Source organism: Siphateles boraxobius, unplaced genomic scaffold (assembly GCF_051911475.1).
Source record: "Siphateles boraxobius isolate OS27281-9 unplaced genomic scaffold, OSU_SipBor_1 19, whole genome shotgun sequence".
Classification (NCBI taxonomy): domain Eukaryota; kingdom Metazoa; phylum Chordata; class Actinopteri; order Cypriniformes; family Leuciscidae; genus Siphateles; species Siphateles boraxobius.
This window is the reverse complement of record NW_027508799.1, coordinates 21,726,142-21,740,459: the sequence shown is the minus strand read 5'-3', so window position 1 is coordinate 21,740,459 and position 14,318 is coordinate 21,726,142. Positions and strand designations below refer to the sequence as shown.

At 37.0% G+C, this 14,318-nt stretch overlaps 1 protein-coding gene across 1 annotated transcript in view; it reads right to left on the bottom strand.

Moving 5' to 3' along the window:
* snd1 (staphylococcal nuclease and tudor domain containing 1) overlaps window positions 1-14,318 on the bottom strand; it is a 167,285-nt gene that overhangs the window by 118,883 nt on the left and 34,084 nt on the right. The window contains exons 11-13 of the mRNA XM_077234280.1: window positions 11,406-11,507; window positions 3,148-3,254; window positions 882-992 (exon numbers count right to left, since the gene is read on the bottom strand). Of these exons, the coding sequence (XP_077090395.1) occupies window positions 882-992; window positions 3,148-3,254; window positions 11,406-11,507 (320 nt within the window). The remainder of the gene's footprint in view (window positions 1-881; window positions 993-3,147; window positions 3,255-11,405; window positions 11,508-14,318) is intronic.

The following is a 14,318-nucleotide window of genomic DNA, read 5'->3' as shown; positions in this document are numbered from 1 at the left end:
GCCCACCCATTCATCCATCCCTCATGCCACAAAAGAGCCAACAAATGTCATTTATAGGCCGGCGGTTCTCCTGCATTAAACATGGGAATGGATATGATGTCTTTTGTGTATTTCCGAGTGCTCGATCAGTGTAATAGTGGCTGCCGAGTGGTGACGCCTGCAGATTACAGTAGATTCAGGGACGTGTCTTAGGCCTCTTTAAGCCAGATGCATCTGGGGCCTCCCTGGTGTCCAATCACATTCGGTAGATAGATAGAGATAGAGATAGAGATAGAGATAGAGATAGAGATAGAGAGAGAGAGAGAGAGAGGGGGGGGGGGGGGGGGATCGTCCTGGGGTTAATTTCTCAGAGGATGTAGGGTAACGACCAGCAATCACTGCTAAAAATAAATTGAGGCTCGCAAACCTCCAATCTCCGCTGGCTCCACGGGGAAGCATTACCCAGAGAGAGCAGAGGACAAGAAAATAGAGGGGATGTGTATGAAAGCATGTGCGTTTGAGAGCAACACCAAAAGTGAAGAAAAGAAAGAGCAGCAGATAAGAAACGAGTCTCTTTCTCTCGAGAGTCGCCCCGTCTATCGCAGACCACGAGATCCGAATCTCGTTCTGTGCAATGAACCACCCTTGAAACCTCTGCACCGCAAATCTATATAATTGTAGTAATAGACAAAGAATAAAAGAGCCATGCTTTATTGCTGGTGGTTAAGGTATGAGCTCTGAGACTTGATATTGCCCCCATGAAATGAGAGCTAACCAGACAAGCGATGACTAACTGCAAAGAACAAAATGGCTTCATTTCACAGCCGGCTTCTCCTTTGCAATGTGCAGGAATATGGCCCGTATTCGCTCACCGGTGATTTTATTTTAGTGTTGTGGCTTACCTTGCCTCTGCCGCCAGAAGCTCGTCATAATGGGAAGATCTTTGATCGTCGTCCTGGCGGTATCTGATCACTGTGGCGAGACCTTTACTGACCAGAGCCTCAGCAATGTTTCTATAGAGAGCGCAAAACAAAATCAGATGATGGTATGCAATGAATCATTTAATTCAGAAAGGGCACATGCAATTAAACAAAATGACAGTAAAGAGTAAAAGATTTCCATATCAAACAAATGCTGTTCTTTTGGAACCTTCTATTCAAAGAATACCAAAAAAAAAACCTACTGTTTAGAACATTGATGATGATAATAATAAGAAATATTTCTTAAACAGCAAATTAGCATCATGTGACACTGAAGACTGGAGTAATGGCGGCTGAAAGTCCAGCTTTGCAGTCACAGCAAATAAATTGCATTTTAAAATTATTTTGAAATAAAAGTTTTATTTTAAATAAATGTTAAATCATTTTAAATTGTAATTTTTCATGATAATGTTTTACTGTATTTTTGACTGCTCTCCCTCAATTGAGTGTGTGCATTTTTTTTCTTTTTGAATCACTCACTTTATATTACAACCATAATTTTGGAGGGGGGTTAGTCTATATTATAAAGACCGTGATTTGCACATTGTTTGAAGGAGAGCGTTGAGTAAGATTGAGTAAGGCCTAATTTGCAGAACTGAACCATAATTGATGACAACAAATGAGACCGGTGCCCTGCAAGCAAAGTGGCAAATGCATTTCTCATTGCCATTTTTCAACACATATTGCATTTGGTGAGCAGCTCGCATTCCCCCATTGCAGAGCACAGCAAACGTGCAACAGCCATTCTGTGTCAAGTTTTGGTAATAAAATCAAAAGAGCAAACACATAAAAAAAAAATGTTTTTTTTATTATTATTTTGGTGCCTTTTCTGAAGTTGTAGTGGAACACGTTGCAGCTGGTACTCAATGGGGTCCTCACTTTGATTACACAAACATACCACAGATCAGAGCCAAAAAATACATAGTGAAAAAAAAACTAGCTATGGCTGTTTAGGCCAAGTAGTTAAACCAAAAAACAAACTGACAAAACAAAACACTAAAATTCCAAGCCATGATAAACTTTCAATGTTAGTCCTATTTCACCAAGCTCCCAAAAAATCGAATGGTTACAAAAAAGTAACCTATTCCATCAGACCAACAGAGCTTGTGTGCTGCCATGAATTTTTACAGATCTACGAACAGTTCAGGCTCCTAAAATATTTATGGCACTATGGGAAAACCTGGAAAGAGCTGATTCCGAATCAGCGAAGAGTCAAGATGCGGCAAGGCAGCTGAGCCCTCAGGCGATGTGACCACCTGTTACCCACAATGCTCTAATGCCAAGCACTGGGGCACGGTTGGGTAATCACAGCCTGAGGCGCAGAGCCACCCCAGACTCATGTGCCCGGCCTCACTTACCCTAACAAGGGACAGTGTGCTCACACATCCACATCAAATGGGTGAACAAGAATCATTTGAATTCATAGAGGAGTCAAAAAAGGTAATAAAGCCTGTGTCCGTCCTGATTTTGAAGGTGATTGTTAGAGAGTGTTTAGAAACATTTCATTTGATTCCTTTTGTTTTTAGTAACATGTTTCTTTTGCTGTTGATTAAGACAACCCACATTTGAGAAGTGATAGCAACTATGTGAGGAATAGACTGACATTAAGAGTCTGGATGATTAATGAACAGATCAGACTGGTGTGGTTCAAGTTCAACTCAATGACTAAGTCCAGACGCAGCAGTTTACATCTCATTGGAGGGGAAGATATTCAGTGAATAATGACTAAATTTTTGGTTTATTCTTGCACAATCAACATCATTTTACCTGAAATGTAGCACATGAGTTAAAATAGCTTTTAAAAGTTTGGGGTCAGTAAGATTTTATGAACTTTCCACAAAATGAGCAGCACAACTGTTGTCAACATTAATAAAAAATGTTTTTGGAGCACCAAATCAGCATTTTAGAATGATTTCTGAAGGATCATGTGACACTGAATAAAACTACACACAAAAAAATGAAATAGAAAAGGTATTTTTTTTAATTGTAATAATATTTCACCATATTGCTCTTTACTATTTTTTATTTTTTAAAAAGCATTTTGAGAATAGTAGTGTATATGGATCAATTTAGGCTGATTTATCAATGTCTGTAAGGTACAGAAAACCTGAGTGGGAGGAGGTGGTTTTCAAAAATAGGTCAAAAAGCAGAACTTGGTACAGATTTAGTAACTGGCTACTGTACTCACATTCCACCAATGGTGACTGTAGCACAGGTACGCTCTGGGAAAGCCGGAACACCACCCGTTTCCGTGGCACTGGTGGCAGCTCTTATGTAATCGACCGTGACATTAACCTGCAAAGATACAAAACAAAACAGTTAAATCACCAACGGAGTCGATGAAGGGCCAAGAAACACTGCCTACATACACAGAACTTTTATAAGCCTGTCAGGGGCTTGGCTATTGAGATAAATTGACCACTGAAGTTACATGTGAGGACACTGAGAACTGCACTGTAACCGTGTTTTATGATGTCGCATTAAACATGACAGAATTAAGCCAAGAAAGAGCAACACATCAAACTCTGAATTTGATATCTTTGTACAGGATTGCAAATCAAGCGAAAAGCTGTAAAGGGAAAAAAATGGATTACAGGCCTTTCAGGGTGGACAAATTGTGTTAGGGCATCTAGCGAGGGGGTTGGTGTGTGTGTGCGCGCGTGTACAAGCATGACTGTGGGCTACTTTCCAAGGTCACCCTGAGTCAGTGTGAATCATGTCAGGCTAGACCATAGATCTCCCCAGAGGAAGCGAGACCAAACATGGAAACTGTTTATCACAAAGTGAAAAAAGAGGCGGGGACCGGTAACCATTTCGCTCGACGGCAATAAAGTAAAGTGGAAGGGAAGAGGATAACTAAACCTGATTATTTCACCACAAACTGCTTCAGGTTAAGAAATCGACTCCATTTGTGTCAAACTCTCTCGGAGGTCATAGGATCATCCCGGAGGGGCCATCACATGTGGTGTATTCTTGTTAGCTCTGAGCAAATAAAGAAGCCGCGTTGAGATATTCATAGATAGGAGACCATGATCCAGCCAATTTCGTTCAATCAGTTCAGAGCAAACAGAGGGTTGGAAGCTAATCTGAAATAGTAAGCCGGATCTCCCATCTGTCTTGACATGCAGGGGGGAAGATCAGTCATTAATCGGGATGGCACCAATGACAACCCAAGGACGAAGACTTCACGTCACCGACTGCTCAACGATTGTCCTGTACACGAGTGTGTGGATTGATTGCATCCTGACCACAATTCATTAATGCATGTGTAAAACTACCTTACAGAAATGAGGCACCACTACTGTGTCAAAGCATTTCCCTCCAATCGAAAGGACCCCGTCCTGAGGCTGAAGAGTGTGAACCATATGTGCAGGAACAACAATTCATTTCAGTCTAAAACTAAGCTGTACCCTATTAAACTTGGAGATGATTTCTTTCTGGATCCTTAGCAGGTTGTTGACAGGATTTTGAGAAGCTGGGGTTTGTGTGAAAAGTTGAGACCTAGGGTGTACAACAAAGTGCACTCAATGTCACTTGATTTTGTAGTCTGCAGTAGAGACAGACCGATAATCTGTCTGCCCAATATATTTTTATTATTATTCACGTTCGTCACCGTAAATTAATAATAGATTCTTTAATATTGGCTAACATTAAATCACAGCCTTTAGCTTATGTCGATTGTGTTCAACACTGCATTCGATTGCACTGCTTTTCCCCATTTTCGATTTTTACAAATCGATACAGACAATCTTCAGACCAAGCCAACAAAAAGTTATGGCATTCAATTTGATTAGTCAAACCATTCTCGAATAACACAAACAAATTTGATGGCAAGCAAGGCTGGTGAGGCTGTTATTTGCAACTTTTTGATCTATTCAAACCAAATTTTAGAATAAGCATGGCCTGGGGGTACATCTATTTTGCATGTAACTTCTAAACAATTTGGTCAAAAATACCAAGACCAATCTTTGATGTGGCATCCGGAGTCTTAACAGGTGAAGCAACTCTGTATAACGCACTACATGAAATTATTTAAGAATGACTTTAGATCTTGTTTTAATTACTTTAAATATCAGCCAAATCATTCTCAAATGAAAAATCTAGTTTAACAAATTGGATAACTAGTTTTATAGGCTAAATAATTTAGCAACAAATAGATACAAAAAAGTATATTTTATTGCAGTAGTATATTGAATATTTATTCAAATTAAATAGAAAAAAAATTCTACAATTCCGCATAAGACACTTAAACATAAAAAATATCACTGAAAGTGCTATTCTTTAAAACCAAAATTACTAAGTTAATTAACTGTTCTGAATTCTTACCCACCTATAATGGTAAATGATCATGCTCACATTAAGACAAATGTACTGCAGTTATGTTCTACATAATATAATGTGAACATAGATTTACGAAAACAAGACAGAACTGTGACATGGCACAATAAGGCAAAGGGTGAGAAAGTTATATGCTCTGAACTAATTCCAAAAGTTGGAATTCAATCCATTTATCCCCATTCAATTCATTTGCCTCAAAATGACAATGTAACTCAGTCTAATGGACATAATGGAAGTTCATTAGGTGGGGGAAACCTGTGGACACTCATTTTCTTACCCCAGGAGTTTAGTGCTTCATCAACAAATAAAGCACAAAATAATTGCATTTTCATCCCCTACTTCTACTCTCTCCAGTTCCCTCTCTGAAAGGCAGAGACAGCTCTGCACCATTGGGCAGGAGTAATGATCTTGGTTGAACGACAACATGCCCTTTTTAAGAAACGCAAAGCGCAAACGATTCCAGCTCGTTCAGAGGAACAAAAGTGCTTATGAAGAAACAAAATGAATGTGAAAAGAATGAAGTGGCCTATTTGGAAAGTAGATGACACATTAAATGGGCTTTTAAAAACATGCCTGAATAGAAAGATCTGGCCAAAAAGGACAACAGCAGTGGAGGGTTTGAAAAATGCCCAGACATAACCAGGAGGAAGAGGATGACGAAGACAGAAATGGTGCTAATGGCGAAGCATCCCTCAAAACAGAGACAGCTCCACTGAAATGTCCAGGGAAATGCAACGAGATTGAGCTGATCCATGTACAGCAATGTATAGATGCTTTCACACTTGGTTTGACTGCTTTGCCTATACCAGAGATGGATTCACCGCTTCCCCTACTGGATTCTTTACACATTGTACTTCAGGGTCCAAACGGTGGTATGTTTGAATCCTCAGCGCGAATACCACCGTGAGTAATTAGATGATGACTCAGGAAGAGGAGACGCCAGCTTCACCGTTTATGTTTTGTCAGTATGATTTATCATTATGATTCTGTAAGTCAGATTTTTTTATGCATGTTTGTCTGTATTAATCATTTATATCATTATTATACAATTGTTTATCAAATTCCAAATTTTATTGTTAAATTATTAAAATACATTATCATTATTTTTATTAGTATTATTAGTAAATAAATGAATTGATGTTTATTATATTCCTAATTGTATTACTACAAAACAATAGTTGGTTGTATTAGTTAATACATTCTTATTAACATTATTTAATTCTTATTATTAATTAATTAATCATTGCTATTTGTTTTAATAATAAATCTACATTTTACATTTTCATTGTTGTGGTATAATGATCATTTATTAGTGTCAAAAAGCATATATATATATATATATATATATATATATATAGATACATATATAGATATATATATATATATATATATATATATATATATATATATATATATATATATATATATATATATATATATATATATATATATAGATACATATATAGATATAGTTATAGCGGGAATAAAAAAAGATTCTCTGGTCCTGACTCTTGTATGCTTGACACTTGTTAGGAATGCCAAAAAAGCTTTTATACCAACCAGACTTGGATCACAAACGGACACGGTTCCACACCAAAAGCTCTAGTGTGAATGTATCTTATGAGATGTGCAGAGTCAAACCTGCTCTCTGCAAGCTTAAGTCCCTGTGAGTGGAGTCTAATGCGGTGAGGGTAGGTGTAGTCAGGAAACTCTGTAATACATATTTCATGGATTAAAAGTGAGCTGCTAGTCTCACACGCCACTGTAATTCCCTCTAAAGCAGAAGCCAAAGTGGAGGGAAAAAAAAGATGAATGAAGTCTGCACAGCTCTGTCGTGGCTGCATCAATGTGCATCAGGAAAACATAAGAAAACCCAGCACGTCCTCTTCCATACAAATGAACAAACTAATAAGCAAAGCAGAACTTATGGAACATACATGCATAAACACTGTCAGTGTTAAGTGCTTGATGTCTGTCACTGCCTCTTGTTCACACCTCTTACACACACACAAACACTCACACCCACATAACAGGAGGCACTTTGAGCGGGCAGGATTATTCAAACGTGCTCTTTCCTGATAAGTGGATTAATGCAACATTTTCATTTGACTTTTTCGCTGAGGCAGAGACCCTCTACAGAGGCGCTACTTAGAAAGTTGGCCAAATCTAGCTTTGGATTATGTCACAGGGAAGTTCTGTTTCAATACCGAGAGGAGAAAATGTACTTCTGCACAGATTTGCTTCCATTACCCACTGCTGGTGAATGCCACTCATTCTCTCCCTCCTTTCAAAAGAAGGAAACGCAATCTCAAATGGACGCCTCGCTCCAAGTTCTTCCGTTCCAGAGCTGTGACTCACTGGGGCTTGGATGGAGATTCTCTCCCTCCTTTCCTTTCATCTTCTCTTGTTCATTGTGCCGCTGAACTGATATTGATCACATACTGGCAGAGATTTTAAAAAGTTGACCTTCGACCTCTTCGAGAGCTGTTAAAGTGACAGAAAATTTACGCAACATCGACAAATCCAATAGTCAGCTCAAGATCTAATGCTAATACTCTGGAAAGAAAAATCAGGTACTACCTACCCCTCCTGACTAGCTGGGATGCAGCATGTAGAGAACGAATGGCATTCTTAAATGCCAGAAAAACTCAAAAGGTTCTGGGCATAAAAATCATCCTTCTGCCCTGATCTGGCAGATATGAGCCATCAGATTTCTATTTTTCCAGCAAAAAAAAAAATCAGTCTTTAACAATTACTCGATTTTATAGTTACGAACTTCTATGATTGCACAGATTTCATTTAACTTTTTAACAGTTGGAACATAAATTTTCCACGGCGGTTGCCAGGGCAGCAGGGGAGATGCTAAAACATGGCATGTCTCAGTACAAGGCCTCATCCTCACACCACACTGTGTCCTAGCAACTAAAGCAAGCTGACAAAAGCCTGATTGCATTTTATTTAAAAAGTCATTGCTGTAACCACCACCAACCCGATATTTACAATAGTGGTCTATCAACATACGTTTCTAAGACCTCTGCTTTAACTTTTGCATTTGGACCATCCCAATACTGAATATCTGGTTACAACCTCAATTTAATAATAAAAAAAGTATAAAAAAAGCAGGAATATTTCTGTAAAGGAAATATTTAGAAGCTACTTTTGACTCTAAAGATCGACGATGATTAATTCCATACACTACAAATTTAAGTCAAAGCACTTCTGTGACACTTAAGCCAAAATTGAATGATTACCACACTCCTATCTTCTAGAGTTGGATTAATTCTGAATGAATTCAAACATTCCCACACTGTTTGCATTAATATACAAACATGCATATCTTATCAGACAGTGTGTTGTATAAATCCAACTATCTGTTACCGCTGAGTGCATACATGGGAAATGCAAAACTCTGATCTGAGGCAAAACTCTATGCTTTCCATTTTCCCTCTCTAGTGTCAGAATATTTGAATGATTCCAGGTCAGTGAACCAGACTTCCGTAAAAAGAAGAAGTAATAAAATATTGGTTTCTAGGAGTCTTACGATCATACAAGGAAAATATAAAGCTGCATTAGTAATCCACGCTTCTGGTGATCATTTATGAGAAAATGTCTACGAGTGAGGAAATATGCTGTCATATTTCTTTGGTGAAATCAAGTGGGCCTAACAGGCTGGGCTTTCCGTTATTCTGCACAAATACTGAATTGTCTGGGTGAGAAAAGTCATGAATAGACAATAAATGCGCAGCTACAGAATCGGTCTATCATGCTTTAATGGGTCCCAATATGACAGAATTTTTAGAACATCCCACACCAGTTTATACCCTGCTGTCCCAATTAAAACTTTTGATGCAAAGTATTTCTGTTTGCTATGAGTGACAGATGGAATCACTTAATCTTTCACAGTTACTTCAAAATATTTTTTTTAAATCACCCCATGTACTTAAAGGGATAGTTCACCCAAAAATGAAAATGATCACATTAATTACTCACGCTCATGTCATTCCAAACCCGTAAGACTTTCGTTCATCTTCAGAACACAAATAAAGATTTTTATTTATTTATATAAATTAACTTCACTTGTTCTTTCAGAAGCTCAAACGAGCTGCGTAACACATGAGAATGAACCTCATTGGTTGTTGGGGAAGCTCAAACGTGCTGCGTAACACACAAAAATGAACCTCATTCACGTCAAGCGAACATGCTTCCGTTAACCTCAATTGATGTGTCAACAAATGTTTATATGTGAATAAAAGCCTAAATTAAATCTGTTCATCATACAAAGCTATCGAGTCTCTTCAGAAAATTTTGGAAAAACCGCTGAATTCATATGGATTATTTTTACGATCTCTTTAAGAACTTTTTGAAGCATCAAAGTGGTAGTTGCCTATAGCTGACAATGGAGGGACAGAAATCTCTCATGATTTCATCAAAAAGATCTTCATTTGTGTTCCGAAGATGAACAAAAATCGTACAAGTGTGGAACGACATGAGGGTGAATGATTAATGACATAACTTTCATTTTTGGGCGAACTATCCCTTTAATAGACTGCTTTTTGTGAGTGATTAATTCATGCATGGTAATCCAGTGACATCATGAACTAACAACTTTTTCGAGCATTCAATCAATCAAGGTTTAATGTTAATCCATAAATATTCTATTGTTCACTGTTTATTCATACTGATATTTTAAAATGTAAATAAAAACTTTTATACATGTATGTTTTATCTTAAAATCTAAAAAAAAATCAAAACACAAAATAGTGTGATACTTAACTCTACATTTACAGATAATCAAAATAAATAAGTGGTGTCAATTGATAATTGCACATTTTTCTATAATTAATCCCTCATCATTAAAGTTTTTAAATATTTTTTATATTGCAATACTTTCACATTGAATCTCCAAAATAAATGTAGAAACAACATCTGAATTTTAGCTTAAGTATAACTGAAAGTGGTCGATTTTAACATGTAATAGGTTTTAAAAATATACAACAATTTAATTTAAGTGAACAAAATCTTGAAAAACTCAATGTAAAAAATGTCGCATTTAGCTGTGCTTTGAATATATCAGGGCTCAACGCAAAGGATTTTTCCTACTGGCTGAGCGTTGTGCTGGCAGAACATTTTCATTATATTTGACCAATGTAACCTTGTAAATGGTGTTTTAAGATTTTCAGGTAGGTCTAAAAGGTAAATATACAGAAATTGAATAAATCAAACACCGCACAGTTTTTACTGCATAAATCATAAAAGGAATATAGATTAATCCTTATTAAAGCTACAAAAGTTAGACTAGCAGTGTGATTTTCTCTTTTGTTCTTTGATTAACATTGAGACAGACAGAAGCAGGTTTATTAGGCTGCTGTCTCTTTAAGACCTGACATCCTATTTTCTCACAACTCTTTACGTTCATCCTGTTTTTTAACACAAACAGGAATTTTACATAATTTTGTGTTTTTGTCCATTCAAGAATATATATATATATATATATAAACACGATAAACTGAAAAAAAGTAATCCTAAAATGAACACGTACATTTTCACAGCCCTAATATAATTTCCTTATATCTATATATCTTGCATCAAAATGTGATAACTTGCTCCAACTTAAAAACTCCTTTTCTAGCTGAAGCCCTTTTATTTTTCAAACCATCCCCTACAAACATCTGGCATACGGGGACTTATCATCCAATTCATTTATAACTGGTTCATTTTTCTTTATCTTTGTTATTTTCAACTTTTGTGACATGATGAAGATCTAATAAATAAAAACACTGATAGAATATTGTGGAGAATAAGTATTGCAACTATACTGTATAACTGCAACCGCCCTAGTGTGCACATATTTGTGTTTAAATACATCAACAGTTCACATGTCAATGTCCTATGCTTTGCCATTCTTTGTTTTCCTCAAATATAAATCATTTGTGGTTCTATGAATAAAGTCGATATGTTCAAGGTCTGTTTGGTGAATGTGATTAGTAACTCCAAACAGAATACAGAAACTCAGAAAGAAAGAAAAAAACTCAGCTTCCATATGCAATGGACAGAAAACACATGGAAGAAAACTTTTACACAGAAAGGCAGAATGTCACAGTCTCTCACCTTCTTGCCAATGAGCTTCTTTCTCAAGAATTCCCGTGCCTCAAACATGTAAGGAATGTCGTAGAGTGGACGGAAACGCTTGTCTTTGTCCTTGTTCTTCTCCTGTAGAGTCAGATAGAATAGCCAAAAAGAGAGAGAGAGAAAGACAGACAGACAAAAGTCAATATCACATAAATTAAAAATAGGCTTCCATCCCAAACAGGCACAAAGTTTAATCACTTGCTGAGAGTTTCATATGACCAAAAAAGAGCTTCCGGTCTTCCTCCCCTTCTCCATCTCTCTCCAATTTTACCATTCTCTTAATACCCAATATCCTTCCTTTTCCCCACATAGCCATGCTAATGTGTCAGGATTGGTAGATGACACATCTCATTGTCTCGATCTCTTGGTGTGCCAGGCATGTGACGACTCAAGCTATACGAGATGCTCTCACTGCCACACACATTGATATACTAGAAATAGAACCTCATTTACATTTTTCATAAGAAAGCGAAAAAAGGCTGTATTTTCCCAGAGAAACGCAAAAAAAAAAAAAAAAACTCAGTATGCTCAATATTCAAGCATCCGGTTTCACAGCTGAGGCCATGACAGTATGAATTAACACACAACATTCAGAGCCACTCTGCGTAAAATAGGAAAAAGGTAATTGTGTTGTGGAAAGGAACACTTAACAAATGGCTGCATCTTTTTTTAATGAATCAGTAGATCCAGTTAACAAAGCCAGTCTGCTTCGCTCATGATTTAAACTGATTTAAGTTCAGTTCAGACTAGGGCTGTCACTTTACGTTCGAAAATCAATTGCACAAATCGATCAGACCAACCAACACAAGTTTCGAAAATGAAAATAGGGAATAAATTTTAACCAAATATGTACACTATTAATTAAAAAAAAAAAAAAAAAAAAAAAAAAAGATATATGTAACAAAACTCAAACAAGCAGAAAAAGAAAATAAAGAATTCCGAAAGTGCAGTAGAATTGTACACGTCTATAGTTTCAAACGGTTTCAATCGGCTGCTGCTGGTGTTTTGCCAAAAGAAAAAGGATGACAACGTCGATCAACCTGTGCGACATGAGAGCCGAGCGATAACCCCTAATAACTTGAGGGGTTCGATACTGAAGCACTTCGAGTTTTGGGCGGTTACGTTCAATTAAAAAAAAAAAAAAAAACACATGGCCTGTTCTAAAGTAAGTCCATTTAAAGTGTCATTTTTGAACAGTTGTCTATAATGGATTGAATCATTACGTAAAATAATTTGAGATTTTTGAATAGCCTAAATCATAAATGCAGCCCTGTTGTAGACTGCGACAGATGCTTCTAGTCCACTGTCTGATTTGGAGAGTGTAGCGGCCCTGCGTGTTTATACTACACGAACTTCACGTTCAATGTAGGATAGTCTTCAATGAATTTTAAGTTTTATATTCAACCTCTTTTCATGGGCTACAATCACCTACGTAGCCGAAATTTGTTTGACATTTCTAATCGTACACACAGCCATATTCAAGCCTGCGGTAATGTTTTTCATTGATGTTATGGAAGTCCACTCTGCTTATCGTTTTTCAAGAATGTTGTACTCCTGTTTGTCATTGAGCACGAAACTTCACACCAATAAATCATCAGAAATATTGCTGACTTGTGTCTCAAGCGTCCTCTTTACGTTCGTCCTAATGTCTGTTAGTTGTCCGTGAATTGGCCTATATTTGGCTTTGAAAATGGAAACGTCTTTAGATATGGAAAATTAATTTTACAATCGATTCAATGAACACTTGTCTCAAAAATCGAACAGGATTTTTTTCACAAAAGTGACAGCTGTAGTTCAGACTTTACCTAAAGTAGAAAAAATAAGTAGTTTTTTATGTTATAGAAAAGAACACTGAGCAAATCACTCTTTTCAATGAACCAGTAGATCCAGGTAATAAAACCAGTTTGATTTGTAATAAAACCAGTTTGATTTGTAATAAAACCATTTTGATTTGTTCATGCTTTGGACTGAATCGGTTCAAGTTGAAATGACTGAATTCAATGATCAACTGTTGTTAACAGTACATTTTAGATAAAGGATATTAGGGAATAAAGACTTTTGTTTTGGCCAAACAAACGATTGCATCACTTTGAAATACCTGAAATAAAGTGCACAAGTAGTTTTGGGCCACTTTTATGGTGCTTTAAAACCCTTAGGAAAGCTTTGCTTCCCATTCATTGTAACTGTATTGAAAAAAAAAAACAGTAGATTAATCAAACTGCAAGAGAGCAAGCTAATTTTACTTTTCAGTGAACTATCCCTTTAAGAATCATATGCCTATTTTGCTCTAGAGATACTGATACATTCTAGAGAATGTTTTGGAATTGGCTCATTCCAGGTAACAATTGCTTGAAGGAAAAACATAAGAGCAGAAATAAACTAGAGAGAGACTACTAACACCACTGTCAGGATGAGGCGTAGCTTGTGGAAAAGAAGGGAGAGATCGGACTGTTAACCTCAAGGACCAAATCTTATGGCGAATAAAACCATATTGACTTTAAAAAGCATAAATCTCCACAATTTTTAAATCCTCACCCTCCGATTCCAGCGAACATTTATCTGTGCAGCAAATAACTCACCTAAAACCACATCATCTGCAACCCACATGGTCTGATATTTGGTATAAAATAAAAACCGTATCGACCACCCACTTTTGAGAGTGAGATGTTGCATTTAATGCGCAGAGACATCTTTCAGGTCGGCTAAAGAACTGTGCCGATGGAATATAATACAGACAGAAACCTCTGATGGTGAAAGAGAGGACAACCCGTTTTGAGCCCGCCTATAAATATCCACGGCAGTTCCTTTCCCCCCCGAGCAAGAAAAACAGAGGGAGGCCATGCAGTCGTGTGTTAGAGTGTGTGTTTTTGTGTAAATGTTGGTAAGAGTGAA